A 27,922-nucleotide genomic window follows, 5' to 3' on the forward strand; every position below is an offset into this window, starting at 1 on the left:
AAGACACACTTACCGCGTCTGTGCGTGAAAGGATCTTGCAAACTCCAGCAATCTAATATATACACTGAAGAGACACCACAGAAAAACAAGTTATTTATCAGGTCGGGGGTTGGGGGAAATCTGACTAGTGTTTACTAACTTTTGTGGTTCCTTCCAGTTGGTTGGACTCCTCAGGCGTTGTAAGCGGTCAATTCACTACTCGCAACCAGCGGGAGCACCACAAGCTCCAGCCCTACCGCGTGGGCCGTGGCGTCTCTGGGACTTTCTGCTTCCGCAGGAAATGCTTTGCTTCCGGAAGTGACGAAAGTGGGTGGGCTAAATGGGTAGTACTGTCTCTTCCTCTCCACGCGGTGGAACTGACTGGTCGGCCTCAGTTGCTTGTGCTGAAAGATGCCGGGGAAACTCCTTAGTGACGTGGATTTGGACTCAGACACGGCCATGGAAAAACTGGAGACACCGCGAAAGCAGAATGCGAAGGTGCCATCGGGGGCTGAGGGTCCTAGGGTGCTGAGAGGAGTGGGGTACAGGATGGGCGGGGGTCCGGCTAAGGAGCCCGTGGCGCACACGCGGACCCGGCGCGTCCAGAGCCCGGCCGTGGGGCGCCGGGGAGCTGTGCCGGCGACGGGCGCAGGCGGACCGGAGCTGGGGTGAGCACCGCTCCCATGTGGTTCTGGAGTCTGGGCGCCCCGCACCTGGTGCGCAGTAAGATGTTCACGGTTGGGCCCCACGTTGCTGGCTCAGGCTCAGACCTGACCGGGTTTGAGCGTGCGCGGAGGGAATTGTCAGTCCTGGTAGAGACTGAAGCTTTAGCCTAGACTAGCCACACCTCAAACCCACCTGCACACGTGGGCGGCGTGAGCAGTGACATTTTAGTAGTTCGGGAAATACAGTTTGTTTTTCGGTAAGCAACCTTTAGAAGATGAAGTAATTCAGTTCGGCTTAAGGTCTATTGACCGGATTTCCCGTGGAAATGTAACGTGTTGTGGTGCTAACGGCACACCGTATTTTTGATAGAGGCCAGCAGTGTCTAGTGGTCTTAAGTTACCTTGATACCTGTCTGCCTCTTTACTGTTACTTCCTTAGCGATTTCACTTGTGACTGGGTGTCTGTTCTGAAATAAGGTCAGTCAGTGAGAACAAACATTGTCCCTGAATTTGTATCCTACATGATTTAGAATTTCTTTCCTTGGCTGTTTATGGGCCTTTTTGATGGGGAGCTTTTACAACAGCACTATTTTGGCGTTGTAGGAAGCCGAGGGAGCACAGACTTGTCCCCACAGGTGGGGAGGAAGTGGTCCTGGTTTGCCTGCTCAGCGTCAGTGAAGGTATTCAGTTGTGGGATGGTCAAGTGAAGAGGGACACGGCCAAACTCCATTACATTCCAAGAGAGGCCACTGAGTTAGGAAATCCTCTTACTTAGTGGAGCGAAGGGATGAAAGAACTGAAATCTTGTGGGGAGACCAGATTATTTTTCAGATGTCTGAAAGATGATCATGTGGGAAAGATCACCCTCATCTGTGATTTGAGAGTGGAGGCGGGGCCTGAAGTTTCCGGGAGGCTGATTTCAGCTAAATGTTCTAGTCTTCATATTTCTGTGATTGGCCTTTCAGAAAGGTTTTAACAGAGGCTAAGCACCTGTCTATTTGATTTCAGTAATATTAAGTAATTAACTTTCAGGAATAGGAAAAGTTGGAAAAGGTCACACATTTCAGGTAGGAGCCGTAGTCTGATTTGGCTTTGAGGTTTCACCCATTCCATTTCCTAGTAACTTATGCTTTTTTTTCCTCTTTAAATTAGATCATCTTTTTTTTCTTATCGCGTGATGATTGTGGGGTGATAGATTGTGGGATTTTATAGCTTTTTGGTTCATAAAGTGTCTCTATAAATTCATTTGCACTTGTCACATAGAAAAGACAGATATTATGAATTCTAGCAGAGAAAGAAATCTGCTTAATATTGTCCATCTGTGGACATATGTGGCCTTATTGCTCTATTAGAATTAAATTAAACTGTACTTGATCACTTTCTGTAGTTGTACCTCTTGACGACTCTTGGAGCATCCTGTAAGAAACCCCAAATCCCTTATGAAAACTTGATTTTACAACTTGTTCAACCAGCATGAATTAAATAGTTGCCAAGAGGCATTCTCTTCTGAGCTCATGAAGTCATTGATATACAATGTACTTATTTCCATATAACTAAGAAATGGTACTAAAAAGCATAGTGTTTTGTCTTATTGAAAGGAGAAGGTACAGACGTTGAAAAATGCCCCAAAATTGCGTTCTTCATAATTACATGATCTTGAAATAATCGAGAATTGATGCATCATACAAATGTATACATGCTTTGCTCAGTGGTTTGTATTTTTTAATTTCTTAGAAGGGTAAAAAAGAGAAGCCAAAGTCTAGTAAGACTGAAGAATCAACAGAAGTAAAGGAAGAAACTATGTCCCCCAAAGCCAAAAAAATTAAAAAGAAAGCCGAGTCTTCTGAGATTGACATGAATTCTCCTAAATCCAAAAAGGCAAAAAAGAAAGAGGAGCCATCTCAGGATGACATTATTTCTCCTAAAACCAAAAGTGTGAAGAAACCAAAGGAGTCCTTTGAAAAGAAAGTTGTTTCTCCTAAAACCAAAAAAGTAATGAAAAGTGAGGAGCCTTCTGAAGAAGAAATAGGTGCTCCTAAGCCGAAGAAGATGAAAAAAGAAAAGGAAATGAATGGAGACATTGGAGAGAAAAGCCCCAAACTGAAGAATGGATTCCCTCATTCTGGACCTGTCTCTAACTCCAGTGAAGAAAGTAACAGTGAATTAGAGCAGGTAAAGTTGCATTTTCATATGTAGAGCGTCTCTTTCATTGTGGTTTCAGATAAATAAGTAGGTAATTGCTACCTAGAGGCAACAGAAGCAGGAGAAAATTTGATGTGTTGACACTTTATGGGGGGTCCCTTGAGCTGCATGCTGCCTGCATTCAGGGTAAGACTTCATCTTAAAAATAGCTTAAAGTTAGAATGTTTCCTTTGCAAAGAAACAGGCCTATTTAAGTTTAGGGAATGTCTTCTCTCCACGTCTGCTTATTTGCAAGTCAGAAATTAAAAGGAGAGATTATAGTCATGCAGATAGTTATTCCCTCTGAGGGGTTTCACCAAAAAATCTTAATTAGTAGAGCTACTGAAAAGGATTTTGTTTGATTTTGCATAAGTTTTTGTTTGGCCATTAACTCAAGTTGAACCCGATGATTGGATGTCCACTTGGAAGTAGTTCTGTTACCTTTTAGAAACTCAGTCATCAAAGAAATCCTAATTCTAATAATTTTCTGTTTGCCATAGGTCATAATCAACATTTAAATTTTTTTTCCTTGGTTCATATCCAGGTGCCCCTCAAAATAAATAGGTAAATAAATAAATTTTTTTCCTGATTATAAATAAGTGATTTACAGAATTAGGAAAATATAGAAATTTGGGGCACCTGGATGGCATCTGACTTTGGCTCAGGTTCTGATCTTAATGGTTCGTAGGTTTGAGCCCCAGGTCAGACTCTGTGCTGACGGTTCAGAGCCTGGAGCCTGTTTCTGATTCTGTGTCTCCCTCTCCTGCTGCCCCTTCCCCACTTGCTGTCTCTCTCTCAAAATAATAAAAAACATAAAAACATTTTGTTTGCTAAAAACAAAAAGTTCCCTAGAATTTCAGCATTCATTAATTCAGTAAATATTAAATACTCATTAGGTATAGAGGTAACCTGTTGTTGAATGCTGTTTCTTTACAGTACTTTATATATATATATATATAACTATTTTTTATCAGATTAGGATTGTACTATATGCAATCTTGTCTCCTGCCTTTCCACTTTTATTTAAACATTATATTCTATTTTTTTAATGTTTACTTTTTGAGAAAAAGAAAAGACAGAGCATGAGCGGGGGAGGGGCAGAGAGAGAGGGAGACACAGAATCCGAAGCAGGCTCGAGGCTCTGAGCTATCAGCACACAGCCTGATGGGGGCTTGAACCCGTGAACCGCGAGATCATGACCTTAGCCGAAGTCGGCGCTTAACCGACTGAGCCACCCAGGCACCCCTAAATAATAAATATTTTCATTGGTTCCATAATCCATTATATAAATGTTTAGAAAATCACTTAATTCCTGTATTGAGCATTTAAATTTTTTACTATCAAATAATGCCACAGTGACCACTTTGTCGTAAATGTTTGTTTCTTATTTTCTGTGAATATATGTGAAAGATGTGGCTATGCAAAAGGGTTAATGACCTGTTCAGCAGTATAGTAGTCCCCCCTCATCTGATGTTTTTCTTTCTGGGGTTTCAATTGCTCCCTGTCTACCACGTTCAAGGGTAAATGATTCTCCTCCTGACACATTGTCAGAAAGACAGTAGTAGCCTGATGCTGCATCACAATGCCTACGTCATTCACCTCACTTCATGTCATCACATAGGCATTTTATCAATCCTGTATCATCACAAGAAGTATGAGTGCAGTACAGGAAGATATTTAGAGAGAGACCACATTTGCATAATTTTTATCATGATCTATTGTTATAATTGTTCCAGTTTATTATTAGTTATTGTCATTAGTTTGTTACTGTGCCTAATTTATTTATTTATTTATTTATTTTTAATTTTTTTTTTTTCAACGTTTATTTATTTTTGGGACAGAGAGAGACAGAGCATGAACGGGGGAGGGGCAGAGAGAGAGGGAGACACAGAATCGGAAACAGGCTCCAGGCTCCGAGCCATCAGCCCAGAGCCCGACGCGGGGCTCGAACTCACGGACCGCGAGATCGTGACCTGGCTGAAGTCGGACGCTTAACCGACTGCGCCACCCAGGCGCCCCACTGTGCCTAATTTATAAGTTAAACTTTATCTTGGGTATGTGTGCATAGTAGAAAACAGTATTTAAGGTTCTGTACTATTCAGGTATCCACTAGGGGTCTCCCCTGTGGATAATGGAGGACTCCTATATATTGGTATGGGATGGCAACAGAATAGTTCTTAGTTGAGACTGAATCTGCCTTTACTAGCCACACATAGTATATCTACAGTATATATTTGCATTTTCCTTTTGTTAGTGTTTTATAGATGATTATGATTTCCTTTTTGGATCTTAATTTACCTACCAAAGTTTCTCTGTCTTTGTGGTTGATTTAGAAGAGATGTTTTCGAATAGGTTCTTTTGTTTCTTTCTCAGAAGGCGTCTCTGTGACTACCTGTGGGATTAAAGTTACTGATTTCTTTCTGTGGCCCTTTACTTGATAGGAAATACCTGTGGAACAAAAAGAAGGAGCTTTCTCTAATTTTCCCATATCTGAAGAGACCATTAAACTTCTCAAAGGTAATATTTTGGAACTATTGTATAATGTTACTGTATATTATTTGGAAGCACTCCACTATTTTTGTTGAGATGAAGGACAATATGTGGAACCACATAATAACTTAGATCTGTATATATAGTATAGGACCATACTGGTGATGGCTTTGCTGTCTCTTAAATAGGTGATTAAATTTTATTCAAACCAATGTGTATATTCAGAAGTGTGAGGACTGATTGTTCTGGTACAAATAAATGGTTCATGCCATTTATTTGTATGGTTCGTATTTTCTTTGTTATTCTCTCCCGCTTCGTGAGGCATCTCTTCATAATACCAACTTGACTCAGAACTCAGCCTAGCGGTGTGCCTCTGAACAAACTAGGTAGTCACATGTGTGGGTAGGTGTTTTCTGAATCAGGTGTGGCATAGTCTGGACTGCAAATCCAGATTTGGGGCTTCTGTTGACCTATGGATGAGATTACACGACAAGTAACTAAATTCTAAAAAAAAATGTTTGCTATAATTTGGTACTTTAATTTTTTTTTTTATTTTTTAGAGAGTGCAAGAGTAGGGAAGGGAGGCAGAGGGAGAGAGAGAGAGAGAGAGAGAGAGAGAGAGAGAGAGAGAGAGTGAGTCTCCAGCAGGCTCCATGCTAAGCACGGAGCCTGATGTGGGGCTCAATCCCAGGACACTGGGATCGTGACCTGAGCCAAAATCAAGTTGGACGCTCAACCAGCTGAGCCACCCAGGCACCCCTAGTTTGATACTTTAAAGTTTGTTGATATTTTTCAGTCAAGCAGATTCTTCACTACCAGAATACATTGGAGCCTGACTTTGTAGATATTGACAAGAAAGTAGAATTCTTTAATTCTCTAGGACCAGAAACATGGCTGGGATTTTAAGAACTGCAATGTCAGGGGGCGCCTGGGTGGCGCAGTCGGTTAAGCGTCCGATTTCAGCCAGGTCACGATCTCGCGGTCCGTGAGTTCGAGCCCCGCGTCAGGCTCTGGGCTGATGGCTCGGAGCCTGGAGCCTGTTTCCGATTCTGTGTCTCCCTCTCTCTCTGCCCCTCCCCCGTTCATGCTCTGTCTCTCTCTATCCCAAAAATAAATAAACATTGAAAAAAAAAAAAAAAAAAAAAAAAAAAATTTTAAAAAAAAGAACTGCAATGTCAGGTAACATGGTAAATTTGTTCACAGGCCGTGGGGTGACCTTTCTGTTTCCGATACAAGCAAAGACATTTCACCATGTCTATAGTGGAAAGGACTTAATTGCACAGGCACGGACAGGAACCGGGAAGACCTTCTCCTTTGCCATCCCTTTGATTGAGAAACTTCAGGGAGAACTACAAGACCGGAAAAGAGGCCGTGCCCCTCGGGTAACTATCTTTAACACAGACCTCAGGCGCTCCAACTCTGTAGTATAGTTTTTTACTGGGTTCTCCTTAAAGTGTTTTTTCCTTTTCCTTTCCTTTCCTTTTTTTTTTTTTTTTTTTTTTTTTTTTTGGTATCTTGAGATCTTTATTTGAAGCTAAAGCAGGATTATTCTCTTAAGATTTTTGGCCACAAACCTGTGTATTTAAATATTGTAATCTGCCCCATGGTTGTGACTGCCTGTATTATTAATGCTCTTTGTGTTCCCTTCAAACTATTAGATGCCCCTGCAGCTCACAGGTTTGATCAAGTGTCTGACCATTTTTGCCTAGATGGAGAAAGCAGTTTTAAGTAGAGATGCATGAGTAGAAGGAGGGGTACTCAAAGAGGTGAAGAAGCCAAGCTTCCTTGTCAGGCTGGTGCTCATCAGGTTCATTTCTGGAGAAACTGGCATTTGACAAACCTTAACCTCACTGAAATGCCAATGTGGTCATCATGGTTATGGGTTCTTGTGCTTGACTTTCTGGCCCTGCCCCATTTGTTTACTGGCCTTCCAGTGTCCATACTCACCCCTCATTAATTCATTGTTTATTGCTGTAAACAAATGCAGCATTAAACAAATGAATTATTCCCGCACTTGGAGTTATTCCAGCCTACACGTAGTGGATGTTCAGTAAATATCTGTTGGGTGAATGTATCTGATGAATTAGTGAACATTGTTCTTAAGTCACACTTGCTTCATGCTGTTACCCTACTTAAGGATCTGTAGTAGTTTCATGTTTTATGTCTTGTTGGGTCAAACTCCGACTGCTCTGGGATTCAAAGCCCCTCACCATGTTGGTCCTGCCTTAACTTGTCTTTGTTCTACTTTAAGTTTACTGTAATGTAGAGGTTCAGTCGACAGGTTTTGGAGCCCAGCTGTGTGTAGTAGAGCCTGAGACAGTAAAAGCTCAAAGATTAGCTAATGTTGTTGTCCTCAGTGGTGTTACTCCTTGCTCGAGTTGTTGCTTTTCCTGGAATGGTTTTTTTAAGTAGTAACAGCTCCACGAAACTCCCCACTTCCTCCAGCCTACTCTGGGCAGCCCTCCTGGAGCACCACATGTTTGGGCATCTACTTCTCTTCTGATTGGTAGGATCACAAACTTTTCTTCTGAGTAGATTTGTCAGGGACTGTATTACATTTATGATCCTTCCCCACACGAAACTATGTTGCAAAGCACATAATAGATGTTTTGAAAATACTTGGTAGGATGAGTTGAACCTTCTGATGAATTTCACATTTGTTAAGAAACAAGTACTTCACGATACTTTGAATTCAATGATTAGTTTTTCCTTTTCAGGTACTGGTTCTTGCACCCACAAGGGAGTTGGCCAATCAAGTAAGCAGAGACTTCAGTGACATCACAAGAAAGCTGGCAGTGGCTTGTTTTTATGGTGGAACTCCCTATGGAGGTCAAAGTAAGTAAATCGAAAAGTGAGGGAAGGAAAATGTCAACCATTGTTGGGTGCCCTGGTAGGCTTTCTCTGATCTTGACATCTGTCTTTACCTGGTTTAGTCATTTATAGTAGTTTTCTTTTGTCATCATTCTTTTTAAAAAAGTTTTTTTTAATGTTTGTTTGTTTTTGAGACAGAGAGAGACAGAGTGTGAGTAGGGGAGGGGCAGAGAGAGAGGCAGATACAGCACCAGGCTCCAGGCTCTGAGCTGTCAGCATAGAGCCCAATGCGGGACTCGAACTCACCAGCCATGAGATCATGACCTGAGCTGAAGTCGGACACTCAACCAACACCACCCAGGCGCCCCTCTTTCGTCATTACTGTTTAAAGATGATCAAGAACATCGTCCTGCATAATGATGCGTAAAATCCTGTATATAGTTCTTTGGAGTTTTATGTTATTTGCCTATGTTTATCTAAAGGAGGCTACAAAGGTATCTTACTGAACCCAAGAGGATAGAGTCCAGGGGGCTCTTAGAACTAGAAGGTCATGATTTAGAGTTACTCTTTTTATCTGTCAAAGAGGATGGATCTGGCTGTTTTGGGGTCTTTGTTTCTTTCTTGCTGTAGGCGGGCCTTCGTCTGAGCCCAGGGGCCAAATGTTACAGGCCCCTATTGTAGGATTCCATTACTTACCAGTTCAAGACCTGGAAGCTTTATTAGGTAGAGCAGATAATATAATTCAGGAAGGGATTTAAGGCATTAAAAATGTTAGTATTGGCATGCAATGCTCTTTCCAGCTTTGATTGAGCGAACTAGGCTTTGGCATCAGAAAAGTGTACGTTTGAATTTAGACTCTGCTCACAGTGTGATTTGAAGTTCAGGGTGCTTGATTTTTCGTTTGCTTGTGTGAAAAAATAAGTTTAGTGAATTCACCCTGCAGGGGTGTTATGAGGATTGAATTGGAGAATGTAGAGTGCCTGGTGAGACCCCTAGACTGCAAGAGCAGTTGAGTAAAAAATTGTATTATTAACCACCTCACCTCATTATACTGAATTCCATTTTCTTGAACATCTCTGTGCCTTCTGGGAATACTTACCCTTCTACCCTGTCTCATTCTGTCTATACCTGATTACCCTACTGTGTATACAGTTCTTTCTTTCTTCCTTTTTTTTTTTTTTTTTTTTAATTATTTAAAAATTTACATCCAAGTTAGCATATAGTGCAACAATGATTTCAGGAGTAGATTCCTTAATGTCCCTTACCCATTTAGCCCTTCCCCCCTCCCACAACCCCTCCAGCAACCCTCTGTTTGTCCTCTATGTTTAAGAATCTCTTATGTTTTGTTTTGATATTATTTTTGCTTCCCTTCCCTTAGTTCGTCTATTTTGTATCTTAAATTCCTCATATGAGTAAAGTCATATGATGTTTGTCTTTCTCTAATTTTGCTTAACATAGTAACCTCTAGTTCTATCGACATAGTTGCAAATGGCAAGATTTCATTCTTTCTGATTGCTGAGTAATACTCCATTGTATATATATACCACATCTTTATCCATTCATCCGTCGATGGACATTTGGGCTCTTTCCATACTTTGGCTATTGTTGATAGTGCTGCTATAAACATAGGGGTGCATGTGCCCCTTCAAAACAGCATACCTGTATCCCTTGGATAAATACCTACTAGCGCAATTGCTGGGTCCTAGGGTAGTTCTATTTTTAATTTTTTGAGGAAGCTCCATACTGTTCCAGAGTGGCTGCACCAGCTTGTATTCCCACCAGCAATGCAAAAGAGATCTTCTTTCTCCGCATCCTCGCCAGCATCTGTTGTTGCCTGAGTTGTTTATGTTAGTCATTCTGACAGGAGTGAGGTGATAATCTCATTGTGGTTTTGATTTATATGTCCCTGATGATGATGTTGAGCATTTTTCTCATGTGTCGCTTGGCCATCTGGATGTCTTCTTTGGAGAAGTGTCTATTCATGTCTTTTGCCCATTTCTTCACTGGATTATTTGTATTTTGGGTGTTGAGTTTGCTAAGTTCTTTATAGATTTTGGATACTAACCCTTTATCTGATATGTCATTTGCAAATATCTTCTCCAGTTCCATCGGTTGTCTTTTAGTTTTGCTGATTGTTTCCTTTGCTGTGCAGAAGTTTTTTATTTTGATGAGGTCCCAAGAGTTCATTTTTGCTTTTGTTTCCCTTGCCTCTGGAGACGTGTTGAGTAAGAAGTTGCTGCGGTCGAGGTCAAAGAGGTTTTTGCCTGCTTTCTCCTCGAGAATTTTGATGGCTTCCTGTCTTACATTTAAGTTTTTCCCATTTTGAGTTTATTTTCATGTATGGTGTAAGAAAGTGGTCCAGGTTCATTTTTCTGCTTATCGCTGTTCAGTTTTCCCAGCACCATTTGCTGAAGAGACTGTCTTTACTCCATTGGATACTCTTTCCCGCTTTGTCAAAGATTAGTTGGCCATAAGTTTGTGGGTCCATTTCTGGGTTCTCTGTTCTGTTCCATTGATCTGAGTGTCTGTTCTTGTGCCCATACCATACCGTCTTGATGATTACAGCTTTGTAATGCAGCTTGAAGTCTGCGATTGTGATGCCTCCAGCTTCGGTTTTCTCTTTCAGGATTGCTTTGGCTATGCGGGTCTTTTCTGGTTCCATACAAATTTTAGGATTGTTTATTCTAGCTCTGTGAAGAATGCTGGGTTATTTTGATAGAGATTGCTTGTATTTCTTTAAGATTCTCATTCTAGAGGCACCGGGGTGGTTCAGTCACTTGGGTGACCAACTCTTGATTTCAGCTCAGGTCATGATCTCATGGTTTGTGGGATTGAGCCCCATGTTGGGCTCTGCTCTGAGAGCGTGGAGCCTACTTGAGATTCTCTCTGCTCCTCCCCCACTCGTGCTCGCTTGCTCTTTCTTTCTCTCTCTCTCTCTCTCTCTCTCTCTCTCCCTCCCCCCCTTTCTCCCTCCCTGTCTCCTTCAAAATAAATACACTTAAACAAAAAAAAGATTCTCAGTCTCAGTTTGTCTGTGAAACCTTGACACTTTGTGTTACCAAGGAAGTCCTTCTTTCCTGGCGCTTCCATCTCCCACTGGTGCATTTTTCTGGACTGTCACTTCTTATCTGTTCTTCCCACTAGATTAAGGAGTGCCTTGAGTATCTTTATCTTTGATACTTAGCATATTACCTTGTATTGTAGTTAACATTTTAGAATAAAAATATATTTAATTGGTACCTGAGACTAATAAAAGGATTTAAAACCTAGTATATCTTATTGATGTTTTTTATAGTTGAACGCATGCGGAATGGGATTGATATCCTGGTTGGGACCCCAGGTCGTATCAAAGACCACCTGCAGAATGGCAAGCTAGATCTCACCAAACTTAAGCATGTTGTCCTGGATGAAGTTGACCAGATGTTAGATATGGGGTTTGCTGATCAAGTGGAAGAGATTTTAAGTGTGGCATACAAGAAAGGTAAGCTCCAAATTCAAGGAAGTGATAAAAGGATTACAGGAAGGGTGGTGATTAAGTGGTCTTCTAAGAGTTAAATGAAGCCTTAAATTGGGGGATGATTTATTTTATTTAGGAAACTTAAAAAAAAAAAAAAAAACCACGATTTATCACATAATAATGGGGAAAGTAAAAGATAAAAGAAGAAAATTTGATACTCTGCCAGCTTGGCGTGTTTTGCTTTTGGTCTGTTTCTTCCTGGCTTTGTACTATTGTTGCATATGTGTGTGTGTTAATTATAATCTTATCATGCATATAAAAATTTGGCATTACACTCCATGAAGAGGTTTTGCCATGATTTAATTCCATCTGTGTATTTTGATTTTTAGATAATACAAATAATTCTGCCTATAGACATTTGTATGCAAATAGCTTCCTTCACACCTCAGTATTTGGAATTTATTTTTTAGGGTAGATGTCCAGAAATGAAGTTACTGAGTTGAAAGTTATAAATAGTTCAAAAAAAAAAAAAAAAAGAAAGTTATAAATAGTTCATGTTTCTCGATGTACATTGTCAAGTTGCTCTCCAAAAGGGCTCTACTTATTTACCCCACCATTTGAAATACTGTATGAAAATGCAGTGTTATTCAAAGAGCAAACTAAAAAAGGGGGGCTGGGGTGGGGCTAGGGAAGTTTTTTAGTACCTGACCTCAAAGAATGAATAGACTGGAATTCTAAACTCAAAATACTCAGGAAATGCTAGAGAGTAGAGACGAATATAGAATCTAATCTGTGTTGGTGTTCATTGTAGGTTATTTACTTAGTGATCTAAACGAGGTGGTTACTGGTCTTGATGAACAGGTGTTTTCCAGGTGACAGGTCTCATAATAGACAGATTTCCTTCGTGGTTCATAAAGGCCAGGGTCAGAAAGCAAAATAATTTTAAAGTATTTTTGGTATTTCAGGTCTCCTTTACATAAATTACATAGGAAGTATTTCTTTGCCCATTAGGAATCTTTGTGTCTTTCATTTCTGTGTCATCAGTGCCTGGCTTGGCCTCAGGCGGTTGCTGTTGCATGTTGATTGGGGAAGAACTGGGTGAGGTGGGGTACTGTGTAGGCTTATTTGGGTTATTCATACTGATTTTTTTTCCCCCCCAAAGATTCCGAAGACAATCCCCAAACATTGCTTTTTTCTGCAACCTGCCCTCATTGGGTATATAATGTTGCTAAGAAATACATGAGATCTACATATGAACAGGTGGACCTCATTGGTAAAAAGACTCAGAAAACGGCAATAACTGTGGAGGTAAATGATTTATTCAGTTAGAATTTTGTATATTATTTTTTCCCTGTCTGATAATATTAAGACTGGAAAATACAAACTGTTTTCCAGATAAATACTAAATCCATGTGAGGATCCAAGTAAAGATCTATTTCTGTTTGTGTTGTGTGTGGTTATCTGTGTTCTCTAAGTTTCATTATCTGGTACTCTGATTTCAAAATCTTTCGGAATCTATCTGTCTGAATTTTGTAAATAGAAAGAAATTACACTAGAATTGATTGACTTTTTTTTTTTTAAGATTATGTTTTTAAGTTGTCTCTACACAAAATGTGGGGCTTAAACGCACAATCCCAAGAGTTGCATGCTCTACCAATTGAGCCAGCCAGGTGCCCCAACACCTAGAATTTAAACACTCAAGGGCATCAGAGATATCTAGTACTTTGTTTTGTAGCTGTTTTCATTTTAGGGCCCAGCACCTAGAATTCCTTTCACCCAAGGAATAGACATACACACTAACTGACTAATCGCAGTTTTAAGTGGATGAAAGGACAAAAAAAATACTGAAATTTTTCTCTGGTCAATTCCTTGGTTTCCTGTAGGAATCAAGGGAATGGCATTTCTTCTTTGGTTTTCCTGGTTAGTTCAGAAAACAGAGGAACCAGATGCTCTTTGGAGAAAGGGGAATGGCTCCCTGTGTTAATGAGTTTGGGTTTTTTTCTCTACACAGTGGTGGCGGCAGTCTGCTCTAGTCCATATTAAACAATTGCTTCTAGCACCGCTAGTGTTGAGCAGGTGATTTCCGGTTCCAGGTGGGCTTTACTAAATAGATCTTTTTTCCACTCCTATAAGCACCTGGCTATCAAGTGCCACTGGACTCAGAGGGCAGCAGTTATTGGGGATGTGATCCGAGTATATAGTGGTTTTCACGGGCGCACTATCATCTTCTGCGAGACCAAGAAAGAAGCCCAGGAGTTGTCACAGAATGTGTCCATAAAGCAGGTTGGTTCTTCCCCCTTTTTCCTGTAGGGAGGAAGCATCTTTCAACTGATAGACCCCATTAACATTTTAGAGTTCACCTGATCTGACAGTCTCCTCTCACAGATGAGGAAACAGTGTCTCAAACCCAAGGTTACACTGACAAAGTAGGTTTGATCAGTCTGTCTAGTGTTTTTTACCTAGTAAATGTAGCTGGACACAGTTGATCTAACGACCAAGGAGTAGAAAAAATTTGAGGCTTGTCCGTGTAAGGCATATGTTTTTCCCTTTACGTTATTTTCAGCAGAACTATCACCAAAATCCGAATGTCCTTACAGGCCTGATTTGTTGTGTTAAAAGTAGCTGGATTGTTGGATCTGGTGTTCTTATGCCAGTTTATTTCTTTGGCAGGATGCCCAGTCATTACATGGAGATATTCCTCAGAAGCAGAGAGAAATCACTCTGAAAGGTTTTAGAAATGGTGATTTTGGAGTTTTGGTTGCAACCAATGTTGCTGCTCGTGGGTTAGACATCCCTGAGGTTGATCTGGTTGTACAGAGTTCTCCACCAAAGGTAAGTGTTCTGTACTACAGTTTTGTTTTGTTTTGGTTTTTGGGGGGAGAGGATACTAAAACAAATTGGAAGTTGTATGGTCTAGTTTCATGTGGTTAGTAATAGCTGTCTCTTTTGAGTGCTAGGAAGCTGTGGTGATTTTTAAAACAAACATCTTCTGAGGTCCTTCTCTCAGAACTGATAGTTGAGTGGAAATGTGGTCAGTGGCCAGAGGCTGGAAAGATTGTTTCTTGTTGAAGGGAATTTTGGTTGGCTCATGCAGGTAGTGCAGTTGTGAACTGGGCTTTGAAGATGGGTAGGACTCCGGCGGGGTGAGGGTAGCATAAACCCATGAACTACAGGATAAAGAAGGGAAAAAAGACCTGTGATTAATAGCCTCTGTGGGTGATGAGAACCTCTTAGGGAGGGGGCCGAAGCATCAGGTTGTGTGGTATGAACAGTGCTTCCTGTAAGTAAAAGTTGGTCTGAAGGAGCCTGCTCTGTTCCCATCACTTCAAATGTGAGGACCCCCACAAATTGGCAGATTCGTCAGGATTAAAGGTTGTTTTACAATGATAGAAGAAATACCTGATTACTGTTAAGTCACCAGTTCTTACAAAGGAAGTCTGATTAGTGTGTGACATACATGTTGTTTAAGGGAGCCTGTAGAACTGTGCTGTCCAATTTGATGGCCACAGCTATGTGTAGCTGTTCAGCACTGGAAACAGTCTGAATTGACATGTGTGTTCTAAATGTAATATACACATTGGGGTTTTGTTTATATTTTAAACTTTCTATTATGTACTCTGGATTTTGAAGACATACAAAAAAAGAATGTAAAATATCTCAATGATCTGTTTTTTTATGTGGATAGTATATTGAAGTGATACAACTTTTAGATATATTGAGTTAAGATATATCATTAAGTTTTTTTTTTTATAGCTTTTTAGTGGGTTACTACAGAGTTGAAGATTGAAATTACTTACGTGGTTCTGTAGTACAGTACTATTTAGATGATGCTTTTTTCAGATTTGCCCATAGGATAGGAACTGCTATTCTAGAGATTTTTTAAAAAATGGTCACAGTTCTTTAATTTAAATTGAAGTGCTAAAGAACCGCACACTCTGGGTGTAGATTAAAACCACCACACTTGCCTCTGCACAGACCACTCAGGTCTTTGTCTCTTTTTGTTCAGTGTCACTCATGTCTCTTACTTCAATAGGATGTGGAATCCTACATTCATCGTTCTGGAAGGACGGGCAGAGCTGGAAGGACGGGGATTTGCATCTGCTTTTATCAGCACAAGGAAGAATATCAGTTAGCACAAGTGGAGCAAAAAGCGGTAAAACTATGTTCTTAGCTTTTCATTCAGCAAATGTTGAATTCTAAAGTCAGTCTTTGTTTTTTGTTATTCGATTTTTATTAATTTTAAGTTTTTATTTCTAGCATGTTGCCATAACTGAAAGCTTATTAGGTACATGTTGTTTTATACATTGTACTATAACATAAAGCCCATTTTGAATGAAATAAGTTTGCATTTGAAAGCAGTGGTTTTGTTTTTATATTTACAATTACATGGGTTATTTTTATGTTTGAAAGGCAGTTTTCAGACAATGATAACATGAACACACCCCAAATATTTAAGCATAGATTAGGGGGTTATAGGAATTACTTAAAAACCAAAAGGATAAATTTAAAATGGAGAGAGGAGACTGGTTTTTCTGACAGATTAATCTCTCCCCATATCCAGACTTATGGAGGAGAGGAGCAATTTACAGTGCAGAAAGCAAGCACTCCCTGGCCAGGGTGATTGTCATTAACAGCAGTGATTAGCATATGCCTTGAGAATGATGTGATGAGACAGCATTCATCTCTGGTTTTCTTCCCCCAAATCCATAATCTCAATCTTGAGCACGCAAAGAACCCGAGGCAGCCTCACAGTGAGGGACAGAATTCTATAAAATACTTTGCCAGCACTCCTTAAAACTATCAAGGTCATGAAAAATCAGGAAAGGCAGAAACTGCCAGAGATCAGAGGAGACTAAGAACATATGATCACTGAATGTAATGTGTCACTGGAACAGAATAAGGGTATTTGGAGAAAAACTAGTGAAATTCGAATAAACTCTGGAATTCAGTTAATAGTAATGCTGCAGTGTTGGTTTCTTGCCTGTGGCAAATGTACCATAGTACTAATAATAGGAAAATTCGGTGCATAGTGTACAGAACTCTGGGTACTATATTTGCAACTTTTCTGTAAGCCTAAAACCATTCTAAAATTAAAAGTTTCTTTTAAATGTGTAATAAGTATGTTTGGTAATATAAAAAATTAGAGAATTTAATCTCAGTGAAAACAATTGATGGCCATATTGTATATTAAACTATGGTTCTTTTTCTTGTAGGGAATTAAATTTAAACGAATAGGTGTTCCTTCTGCAACGGAGATAATAAAAGCTTCCAGCAAAGATGCCATCAGGTATGTTTCCTACCCACTGTTACGTCTGTTGTAGTGCTTGTTCCATTTACTGCCTAGCTTTGTGCAGAAATGAGATTTGGCTTTCGGATTTATGTATTGACAACTTACAACCTATTTGTTATAAAAATAGACTGCTTAAGTAAAATTTTACAAAACAAAAGTCCTAATTTGTATTTATCCCTACCCAATCCTGTTCACCAGAAGAAACCATTATTAATAGTTTGGTTTGTCTTGGGCATTTTAAAGAACCGTATCTTAGATACAGTATGGGCACTTACCGTGTGGAGATTGATTAGATTGGGTCACAAGATTATACTTCACATCATCATCAATCTAGTTCCTCAACTGGTGGGAATGAATTGATTATTTCTTTAAGTTACTCCGAGATGGTGAGGATTAGATTAACTAACAGTGTTTGTCACTGGAGGTGCTACTGGCATTGGGGGCAAGAGAATTATTTCGTGGGATTGTGCTACAAATTGATGGATAGTTAGTTGTTTAGCATCTCTGGCTATGCGGTGTATGCTGGGGGGCGAGTGGGGTTGGCATTACGAAAACCAGAAGGTCCTGACTATTTTCCAAATGTTTCCAAATGGTGGCCTACATTCACTGCTTAAGAGAACCACTGAATCTGGGGGCGCCTGGGTGACTCGGTTGGGTGTCCGACTTCAGCTCAAGTCATTAGAGCCCTGTGTTGTGCTCTGTGCTAACAGCTCAGAGCCTGGAGCCTGCTTCAGATTCTGTGTCTCCCTCTCTCTCTCTCTCTACACTTCCCCCACTCACACTCTCTCTCTTCTTCAAAAATAAATAAACTTAAAAAAAAAAAACAAAAAAACCACTGAATCTGAGGGGCACCTGGGTGTCTTAGTCGGTTGAGCATCTGACTTCAGCTCAGATCATGATCTCATGGTTCGTGGGTTCAAGCCCTGCATCAGGTTCTATGCCAACAGTGCAGAGCCTGCTTGAGATTCTTGCTCTTTCCTCTCTCTCTCCTGCTCCTGCTTTCTTTCTCTCCTTTGACCTTCCCCTGCTCCTGTTTTTTTTTCTCTCTCAGAATAAATAAAACTTAAAAACAATTTTTTTTCAGAGTTTAGAGCATGTGCACTCTGTCTCTCAAATAAGTAAACATTTTTTGTAAATAGAAGTCTGTGATCAAAGGAAATGCTTTGTGTTACCATATTAATTAATGGCTCAGGAAAGTTCTCCAAATGAAAATAATTTAACTCAGTAATTTTCAAATTTTTTTTTAGCATGGCATACTTTCAGTATTCTGTAGACAGGGTTCCCTATGACACTACTTCAGGAAATTTGGGATTAGATGGCCGGGAAGGAGAAAAGAGGACAAGCTGGTGGTGTATGTAAGATGTCCTGTAAAGGGGCAGTCTTGCTGAAAGAGGCTGCCTCGGGTGGCCTTGTTCATTTGTGTCCTTTTGAAGATGTGACATTTATTATCACCAAGATAATAGTGATTCTCTAACAAGTGTGTAGTCTCATTAAAAAGTCCTTATCATTTTTGGGGCGCCTGGGTGGCGCAGTCAGTTAAGCGTCCGACTTTAGCCAGGTCACGATCTCGCGGTCCGGGAGTTCGAGCCCCGCGTCGGGCTCTGGGCTGATGGCTCAGAGCCTGGAGCCTGTTTCGTATTCTGTGTCTCCCTCTCTCTCTGTCCCCTCCCCCGTTCATGCTCTGTCTCTCTCTGTCCCAAAAAATAAATGTTGAAAAAAAAAAAATTAAAAAAAAAAAAAAAGTCCTTATCATTTTTAACCTGATTTAGAAGTCTTTTTTCCTTTTTATTGCAGAATGGAGGGGCCTCTTTGTGGCTCAATTGGTTGAGCATCTAACTCATGATTTCTGCTCAGGTCGTGATCCCAGGGTCCTGGGATTGAGTCCCACATCGGGCTCCATGCTGAGTGTGGAGCTTGTTTAAGATTCTTCTCTCTCCCTCTGTTCCTCTACGCTGCTTGGGTGCGTGCACGCTCCTTCTCCCTCTCTAAAACTAAAAAAAAAAAGTTAAAAAAGGGGCACCTGGGTGGCTCAGTCGGTTGAGTGTCCGACTTTGGCTCAGGTCACGAACTCGTGGTTTGTGAGTTTTGAGCCTCACGTCAGGCTCTGTGCTGATAGCTCAGAGCCTGGAGCCTGCTTCTGATTCTGTGTCTCCCTCTCTCTCTGCCCCTCCCCCGCTCATGCTCTGTCTCTCTGTCTCTCTCTCTCTGTCAAAAATAAATCTTAAAAAAATAATAATTAAAAAAAAGTTAAAAAAAGAATGGAGATAGCTATAGTATTTTTTGATCCGTAAAGTAGCATATGCTTATTATTGTAAGAAATGTTCAGGGGCACCTGGGTGGCTCAGTCAGTTAAGCATTGGACTTTGGCTCAGGTCACGATCTCACGGTTCATGGGTTTGAGCCCCATATTGGGCTCTGCACTAACAGTGAGGAGCCGGCTTGGAATTTTCTCTCCCCCTTTTTCTCTGCCCCTCCCCCACTCATGCTTTCTATGAAAATAAATAAATTTAAAAAAGAAAAGAAATGTTCAACATCTTTAATATCACTTTCAGTAGCAGCATGGAGTTCCATTATATCTGTCTCATGGTTTATTTAACCAGTCCCATTTCTTACATGTTTTTGTACCCTTTAAAAAAATTTTTTTTAATGTTTAGTTTTGTGAAAGAGAGAGTCCACGTGCCCAAGCAGGGGAGGGGCATAGGGATAGAGGGAGACCCAGAATCCAAAGCAGTCTCCAGGCTCAGAGCTGTCAGCATAATGCCGGATGTGGGGCTGAACTCACAAACCATGAGATCAAGACCTAGGCCAAAGTCAGTATACTCTTTCTATATCATAAATAACACTGTGGTGAACATCTTGATATTTGTTCTGTTATTTCCTTGGGATAAAACTTTGTTTAATTAATTTTAGAGAGCATGCGAGCAGGGGAGAGGGGCAGAGAGAGAGGGAGAGAGAATCTTAAGCAGGCTCCATGCTCAGCGCAGAGCCTGACACAGGGCTTGAAATCATGACCTAAGCAGAAATCAAGACTTGGATGCTTAACCAAGTGAGCCACCCAGGTGCCCCAGAATGAAACTTTTTTTAATTTGATAGTAAAATCAAATTAGATGTAATCAAAGGGATGGCTTTCTTTCTTTTATCTTTTAATTAATTTATCTCTTTTGAGAGAGGAAGAGGGAGTATAAGCAGGGGAGGGGCAAGGAGAGAGAGAATCCCAAGCAGGCTCCACAATGTCAGTGCAGAGCCCGACATGGGGCTTGATCTCACAAACTGAGATTATTATCTGACCCGAAATCAAGAGTTGGATGCTTAACTGACTGAGCCACCCAGGCACCCTAAGGAATGGATTTATTTTTACAGAAATGTGGTGATTATACATATACATTGCATCAAAGTGATGTGTGTTAGATATATAAAAGATTTGGTTTGGAAGTTACTGATTTATCTTGAGATGCTGTTGTCTTGAAAATGAAATATGTCCGCTCTTTCCTTTCTCCTAACAAATATACTCAATCACACCATAGGCTTTTGGATTCTGTGCCTCCCACTGCCATTGGTCACTTCAAGCAGTCAGCTGAGAAACTGATAGAGGAGAAGGGAGCCGTGGAAGCCTTAGCAGCAGCACTGGCCCATATTTCAGGTGCCACGTCAGTAGACCAGCGCTCTTTGATCAACTCAGATGCGGTAAGGCTTCCTGTTGAACTCTGACACTTGGGGTAATTTTGAGTTTGAGCAGGATTTAAAAGGGTTCAGTTAGACTTCCCAATTGTTTTAACTTTTGTATGAAGGTAGGCATATATATATATATATATATATATATATAAACAAATCCCATGGAGAAAGAAAGTAGATTACTCATTTCCACTGTCTCAGTTGGGGGCAATGACGTTGACTGCTAATGGGCATGTGGTTTATTTTTTGCGTAATAAAACATTTTGGAATTTTAGTTAGTGGTGATGGTTGAAACCTTGTGAATATACTGAAAACCCGTGAATTGTATACTTTAAAATGGTGTACGATATGGTATGTGAATTGTATGTCAGTTTTTTTAATCCTCCAGAGAAAACCTCAACCACTTAAAGACATAAAAGCATATGATACATTTGGTCAGTGTACCTAGAAACTTAAGGCATATGCATTTTTTCCTTTTTTTTTTTTTAATTGAAATTTTTGAGACAGTTGTAGGTTTACATGTAGTTTTAAGAGGTAACATGGAGAGATTCCTTTGTACACTTTGTCCAATTTCCCTCAGTGGTATCATTTTGCAAAACTATAATGTCACAACTGGGGTACTAACATTGGCACAAACCGTCAGTCTTGTTCAGAGTTCCCAGTCTTACTTGTACTAATTTATGTGATTGTGTTGGGAGAGTGGTGTATGCTTTTAGGAGGAACTTTTCCAGAAATAGTTTAGAAACATGAGGGCAATTTTTTTTATCAGTTAGATTTGTTTTTGAGACTAATTTTGTTCCCCTTTTTTCTCTAAGGGCTTTGTGACCATGATCTTACGATGCTCGATTGAAATGCCAAACATTAGTTATGCTTGGAAAGAACTTAAAGAACAGCTGGGCGAAGAAATTGATTCCAAAGTGAAGGGAATGGTTTTTCTCAAAGGAAAGCAGGTAAATAATGTTGTGACCCTGCTTTGGTTCAGTAGCTTAATGTGGACAATAAAACACCAAATGTAGGCTTCTCCCTGTTGTGTGGGGATGGTGCATCTTTTTGCTCTGTATATAGTCTTCGCTAGGCGATGTCATCCCTGACCCTCAGTTGCCACTTAGTGATGGACAACTACCTCATCTGGTATGTTTAGCCTGAACTATCTGCGTGCAGTGCCGGACATGAAGTTCCAGCTGCTTCCCTGACATTTCTACTCAGATGGGGCTATTAAACAACATAAAATTATTCAAAATTGAATTCAGAATCTTTAATTCAAACCTAAAATTTTAATTAAAAAAAATTTTTTTTAATGTTTGTTTATTTTTGAGAGATAGAGACACAGAGTGTGAGCAGGTGAGGGGCAGAGAGAGAGGGAGACACAGAATCTGAAGCAGGCTCCCGGCCCCAAGCTGTCAGCACAGAGCCCGAGGCGGGGCTCGAACTCACAAACTGTGAGATCATGACCTGAGTGAAGTTGGACGCTTAACCAACTGCGTCACCCAGGCGCCCCGAAAACTAAATTTTTAAATCTTGCCTTCCAAACCTGGTGTTCTTTCTTCTGAGTCTTGCTGTCAGTTAATGGTAGACCAGCACAGCAGTTCTCAAACTGTTTGGTCTCATGCCCCTTTTACATTCTTAATGAATGGTGAGGGTACCAAAAAGCTTTTGTTTGTGTGGGTTGTATCTATTAGTGTTTACTGTGTTAGAAATGAAAACTGGAATTCGAAAACCAAAGAATACCGTTCTATTTGCCATCAGAGCTGTGGTAGCATCACGGGTAAATGGTGTCCGGGAAACTCCGCTGTGTGCTTATGAGAGCGTGAGAGTGGAAAGGACACATATTTTAGTATTAGGAAAATTGTTTTGACTTTGTGGAACCTCCGCAAAAGATCTCAGGTTTCCCGGGGGGCGTAGACTGTACTTTGTAAACCACTTGCTTAGAGAACCAGATCTGGTTTATCATCACCTCGCTGCATGTCTGTGTTTACCTCCTTAAGGAACTTAAGTATGGGTTACAGTCTCAGCTTTCACATGGCGGATGAGTCTTCACGAGCAGGCTCCTGCTCCCCTTACTGCCTCCTCACTGCTAGTACCTCCACTCTAGCAGTGCCAAGTACACCTTGCTTTCTGTCATTCTAAGTGGCTCGACCCGGTGTTCATAGTATTTTTTTTCCTCCACGTTATTTATGGTGTGGCTTAACCTTGAGTCTCCCTGTGAAGCTTTCCCTGGCCATACAGTAGAGTTGGGGGCACCATATCCATACTTCAGGGTTTTTAGGGCGTGCCTTTATTCAGGCAAATTTTATCTTGCTGGGCTTGCTTATTGACTGAGAGCCTTGAAGCCTATGATGTACTCAAGGGCAAAAACGATTTTTTAGTTATCTTTATACTTCAGTGAGTGGCTGGTGTTAAATACGTAATAATTTTGTGAATGATGATCCCCACAAGTGGCAAAATCCATCAGTACCTGATGCGACCTGTGGTTATGGTTGGGTGAGTTTTGTTGGGTGGAAGTGGGGTGTTCCTCATAAAATTTTGCAGTTAAAGATAGCTAGGGAAGAGGAGTGCCTGTGTCCGTTGCAGGGGTGGTTCTAACTACATTTGTGGAAACCAAGAAATAGGATCTCCTTAACTGCAGGTGATGGCACTGCTATGGTCCTATAAAGTGTTTATTTTTGTATTTTTAATATATATTTTTAAGTTTACTTATTTTTAGAGACAGAAAGAGAGAGCAGGCGAGGGCCAGAGAGAGAGGGAGAGAGAAAATCCCAAGCAGACTCCACGCTGTCAGCCCAGAGTCCAGTGCGGGGGTCGATCCCATGAACTGTGAGGTCGTGACCTGAGCTGGAATCAAAAGGTGGACTCTCAACCAACTGAGGCACCCAGGCGCCTGTATTTTTTTGTTTAAAAAGAAATGTTTATTTTGTGAGAGAGAGCATGCGTGCGTGCAGGGCTGGGGGGGAAGGGAGGGAGAGGGGTAGAGAGGGAGAGGGGGAGAGAGGGAAAGGGGGAGAGAGAGAGAGAGAGAGAGAGAGAGAGAGAGAGAGAGAGAATGAATCCTAAGCAGGCATCATGCTGTCATCACAGAGGCCGGAACTCAGAAACCTGTGACATTGTGATCTCAGCTGAAATCCAGAGTCAGGCACTTAACCAACTGAGCCACCCAGGTGCCCCAAAAATGCTATAAAAACCTTTTTATTAGAGCAAGGTGAATTGTGAAAACCTAGAAAATTAACAATGGAAAATCATTTAGTTTTCTACTTTTAGTTAGGTCATCCTGAATAGTAGACACTTTTTCTTACAGAAAGCAGTGTATTTTAATGTAGACCATTGGTTTGGGGGCCATACTGAACAGATGTTTAAAACCTGCTCTATTGCCCAGCTGGGGGCCTTTGACTTAGCCTCTCCAAACCTCTGTTTCTTCAGCTCTAAAATGTAGCTAATAGCTACTTGAGGAATTAGCAGTATGATAGCCAAGAATGATCTCTAGCCAGTTCTAAATCATTTTGACTCCCTTTTTAAAGTATCCTTGGGTTTTTGCTGTTGTGCTTTTGGGAGGTATGATATGCGTTGGCATTGGTTGAAAGTCCCATCTAAAATTCATACCTGGAGGGTTTTTTTGGTTTTGTTTTTGAATATAATTTTGAATATTATATGGTCTTTTGGAGCACACTGACAATTGTGGTGAAAGGCTGAATTAACTTGGAATTTGTTTTGATTTCCAGGGGGTTTGCTTTGATGTCCCTACTGCAGCAGTAACAGAAATACAGGTATTCTTTCTCTTGGATTTTGAAGTTAACATTTAAGTTATAAAACGTTCATTATTGAAAACACAGAATAATGGAAAAGGAATCAATAGCTCTAGTCCCTTTACTAAAAGACAATTAAGAGTTAATGAAGTTTAGTATTTTTTTTCTCCTAGCCTTTTTATTCATATATTTTTCTTATTCAGCCTGTTTTCCTTCTTTCCTTTATCTATAGAGTTATGAACAGTATCTAGCTTTTTCCTCCTGTGTATGTTGTATGGGGTTTACATAGACATCTTCAATTGCTCTATCTTCATTTAGTACTGCTGTGAGATACGGGTTTGTGGTATATTTGCATGTTTTACTACCTGACAGCTGGGGATACAGACACTTAACTGACTCAGCCACCCAGGCGCCCTGAAGGTTGTATTATTTTTAACCAGTGACCTTTTATTTATTCTTATTTTTATTTTATTAAAGAAAGCTTTTTTTTGATGCTTATTTATTTTTGAGAGCGAGAAAGAGAGCAGGGAAGGGGCAGAGAGGGAGGGAGACAGAGAATTCCAAGCAGGCTTCGCGCTTGTCAGCTCACAGCCTGATGCGGGACTCGAATTCCCAAACCGCAAGAGCATGACCTGAGCCGAAATCAAGAATTGGATGCTTAACTGATTGAGCTACCCAGGTGCCCCTAACCAGTGACCTTTTAAATTTTAAACACTTAGATTATCAATCTGGTTTTTCTTTAGAGAAAGGGCAAAAATACTGTCTTTCTCATGCTTTTTAAAATCAAGTTCAATAAAAATCAGAGCAGGTAAAATAATACTATCTGTCCACAGGAGAAATGGCATGATTCACGTCGCTGGCAGCTATCTGTGGCCACGGAGCAACCAGAGCTAGAAGGACCACGGGAAGGATATCGAGGCTTCAGGGGACAGCGGGAAGGCAGCCGAGGCTTCAGGGGACAGCGAGAAGGAAACAGAAGCTTCAGGGGACAACGGGAAGGAAATCGAAGCTTCAGAGGACAGCGATCAGGAGGTGGCAACAAAAGTAACAGATTCCAAAACAAAGGCCAGAAGCGGAGTTTCAGTAAAGCATTTGGGCAGTAATTTCAAATAGAGGATTCATACGGCAACATGGAACTGAACACTGATTTTCCTATGAAGTTAAAAGCACATGTGTTTCCTTCTTGACCACTTGCCTTGTCCCCATCTCTTCCAGAGAGACAAGCTTCATGGAAATTATTTCCATCTGATGATTATCACTTGTAACTATTGCTGTTTCTGTATTAGGTTTCTCTTTTGAAAAGATGTATGAATTCGTAATATTTTTATTCTGATGCATTGTCTGTAGGTTATAAGACCAAGTCAAGCATGTATTTGCCCATACTTTTTAAGTTGAGGTGTCTCTGTATTTAAATAGTGTCCTTCCCTGAATACCTATGGGGAATGCAGCAGTCTCTGGAGAGGCACTCTGAGCAGTCGAGGCTTACCTGTAATTGGCATTCTTCAGCCACCTGCCTAACAGTGACTCACGTGGTCCTGTTACATGTCCTCTGAGAAATAGTACTGAGCAATGTTTTGAAGCAATATTTCAAAATTGCTGGGATGCAATACATTTTATGCCAGCATGTGCTCTAGATTTGAAGAACAGTGATAAATTTGATGGGAGACATTATGTAGATTAGCCATCATTATGTACATTTTGATACATTTTTAACTCTTTAGTGTAAGCTGAATTCATGCTTCAGGAATTCTTCACAGATTTTATCTATTTATGTATATATAAAGAAGTATTTTAATAAAAAAACAAGTGTCTTTAAGGAATTCCAAATGTATAAGGTGGCCCTGTAACTTTCTTTGTAAGTAAGGAGGCTGAATAATAGGTGCTTGATGATAATGTACTCCACTTCCTGTTGGAAGATTAACATTATTTACCAAGAAGGAATTAAGGGAGTGGGGGGCAGAGATTTGCATTGATGACAAGAGTCAGGAAATCCACTGAAAATATTTTTTACATGTGAGAAAGAAACATTCATCTCAAGAACAAAGAAAGGAGCAAGTGAAAATACATGAAAAGCATTCTTTTCATGGTAAACAACAGGTCATTAATGTTTCTAGAAATTGACTTCTAATGGGTAAACTGGAGTTTTAGGTAGAATGATCCAGTGGTTTCTCGGAGGCCTAGTTCCTATAGTCACAGTATAGGATCTATTTCTGTTAGACTGCTATTCCATTGAAAGGTTTTAGCTGCTTAGAGACTTCCTTTTAAGATAATCTGTGTATGGTTATTTTTGGTTGTAGCTTTGAGGGAACTGACATTTTATATAGCCCCTGGTCAGGTAACTCTGTGAGTTCTCAAATATTACTTCTCTGGGAAACTTTCTGCATGGTGCAGGAGCTTAAGAGTGGCATTGTTTTCTTGCCTTAATTCCTAGAAATTCTGGACTGAGACTCTCAGGGAATAAACTCTGATAGGAGAAGTTAAAATACATGGCCTGTCTTGTTTTCATTTGATTATTTTTGAACAATTGAAGTCTTTCTAAGCCCTGGTTTCTTTTGCTCCATCAGCTCTCTTTATCTAATTGCATTTTACTCTATCATCTTGCAGTAAGGGGTTCAGATAGCCAGCTCAACTCTTTAAATGAAATTAAAAAAAAAAAAGTTTTAACATTTATTTATTTTTGAGAGACAAGAGAGCATGAGCAGGGAGGGGGCAGAGAGGGAGACACAGAATAGCAGGCTCCAGGCTCTGAGCTGTCAGCACAGAGCCTGGCACAGGGCTCGAACTCAGGGACCACAAGATCATGACCTGAGTCAAAGTCGGATGTTTAACCGACTGAGCCACCCAGGCACCCTGCCAGCTCAACTCTTTGATGCTTGAGGCAATGTGTCCTTTCTCTGTTTGGACTTCAGTTCTGTCCTTCAGTCCTAACTGGATGTCTGTGTGTTCTCAGCAATTATCTTGGCTTTTATTTCTTGATACTTGTCAATTTTACCATTTTCCTCCCATTCCTCATGGCTTCCATCAAGCCACAGGAGAAGGTGTTTGATAACAGATGACTCATGTGTCTTGTAGATTATAATTTATTAGATTTCAATTTTGCTCAAAATACTGAGCATATTTTAATAACCAAAGTATTTAATCAAGCAGATTCAAAGGACACAGTACCTGTTCTTTAGGGTAAACCTTGATGTGGATTAGCCCACAGAAAAATAATCAGGCATAAATCAAGAGTAAGGGGGAAGTTTAGTGGGAATTGCACTTGACACAACTTAATTTTATGGAAAACATGGCTGTTTTCAACAAATGAAGCTAAAGTTTCTCCTGGATCCCAGAATTCAAACTGTATTTATAAATATATAATTCAGCTGTTTGATTTAAATGGGCTTGTTAGGCTGGGAAATGTTACAGTTTTTACTATTTTCTACAGAGAAAATATTTTCCAATGTATCAGACTCAATGAACTTTTAAAATACAATCCATTTTTACATTGGAGTTATCTGTGCAGCAGTTTCTTTACAATTGTACATAAAATGCTGTAAGTTAATGTATAAAATACTGCTTTATGCCAGAATAAAAATACTAGTATTTACTATTTAAGTTTTTGGTGGCTTTTTTCCTAAAAATGAGAATAGCATGAAAT

The 27,922-nt window shown here is 40.3% G+C and overlaps 1 protein-coding gene across 1 annotated transcript; it reads left to right on the forward strand.

Annotated features, from left to right (window-relative positions):
* The first annotated feature begins 313 nt into the window (after nt 1-313).
* Nucleotides 314-27,879, forward strand: DDX21 (DExD-box helicase 21). Its single transcript, XM_086679876.1, has 15 exons — nt 314-477; nt 2,379-2,816; nt 5,267-5,342; nt 6,519-6,697; nt 8,033-8,150; nt 11,422-11,607; nt 12,746-12,891; nt 13,717-13,866; nt 14,254-14,415; nt 15,617-15,736; nt 16,797-16,870; nt 20,398-20,557; nt 21,361-21,495; nt 24,259-24,303; nt 25,116-27,879. The coding sequence occupies exons 1-15, from the start codon at nt 391-393 to the stop codon at nt 25,383-25,385; spliced, it is 2,346 nt and encodes a 781-aa protein (XP_086536002.1). The 5' UTR covers nt 314-390; the 3' UTR covers nt 25,386-27,879.
* Nucleotides 27,880-27,922: the final 43 nt, after the last annotated feature.

Source organism: Puma concolor, chromosome D2 (genome assembly GCF_028749965.1).
Source record: "Puma concolor isolate L17-30 chromosome D2, mPumCon1.1.hap2, whole genome shotgun sequence".
NCBI lineage: Eukaryota > Metazoa > Chordata > Mammalia > Carnivora > Felidae > Puma > Puma concolor.

Excerpts from the sequence above, each read along its gene's own strand:
- DDX21 (XM_086679876.1), top strand. The coding sequence starts at position 391 with ATGCCGGGGAAACTCCTTAGTGACGTGGATTTGGACTCAGACACGGCC. Across the intron at positions 6,698-8,032 it reads AAAGAGGCCGTGCCCCTCGG|GTACTGGTTCTTGCACCCAC; the intron begins GTAACTATCTTT and ends TTTCCTTTTCAG. Across the intron at positions 15,737-16,796 it reads CACAAGTGGAGCAAAAAGCG|GGAATTAAATTTAAACGAAT; the intron begins GTAAAACTATGT and ends TTTTTCTTGTAG.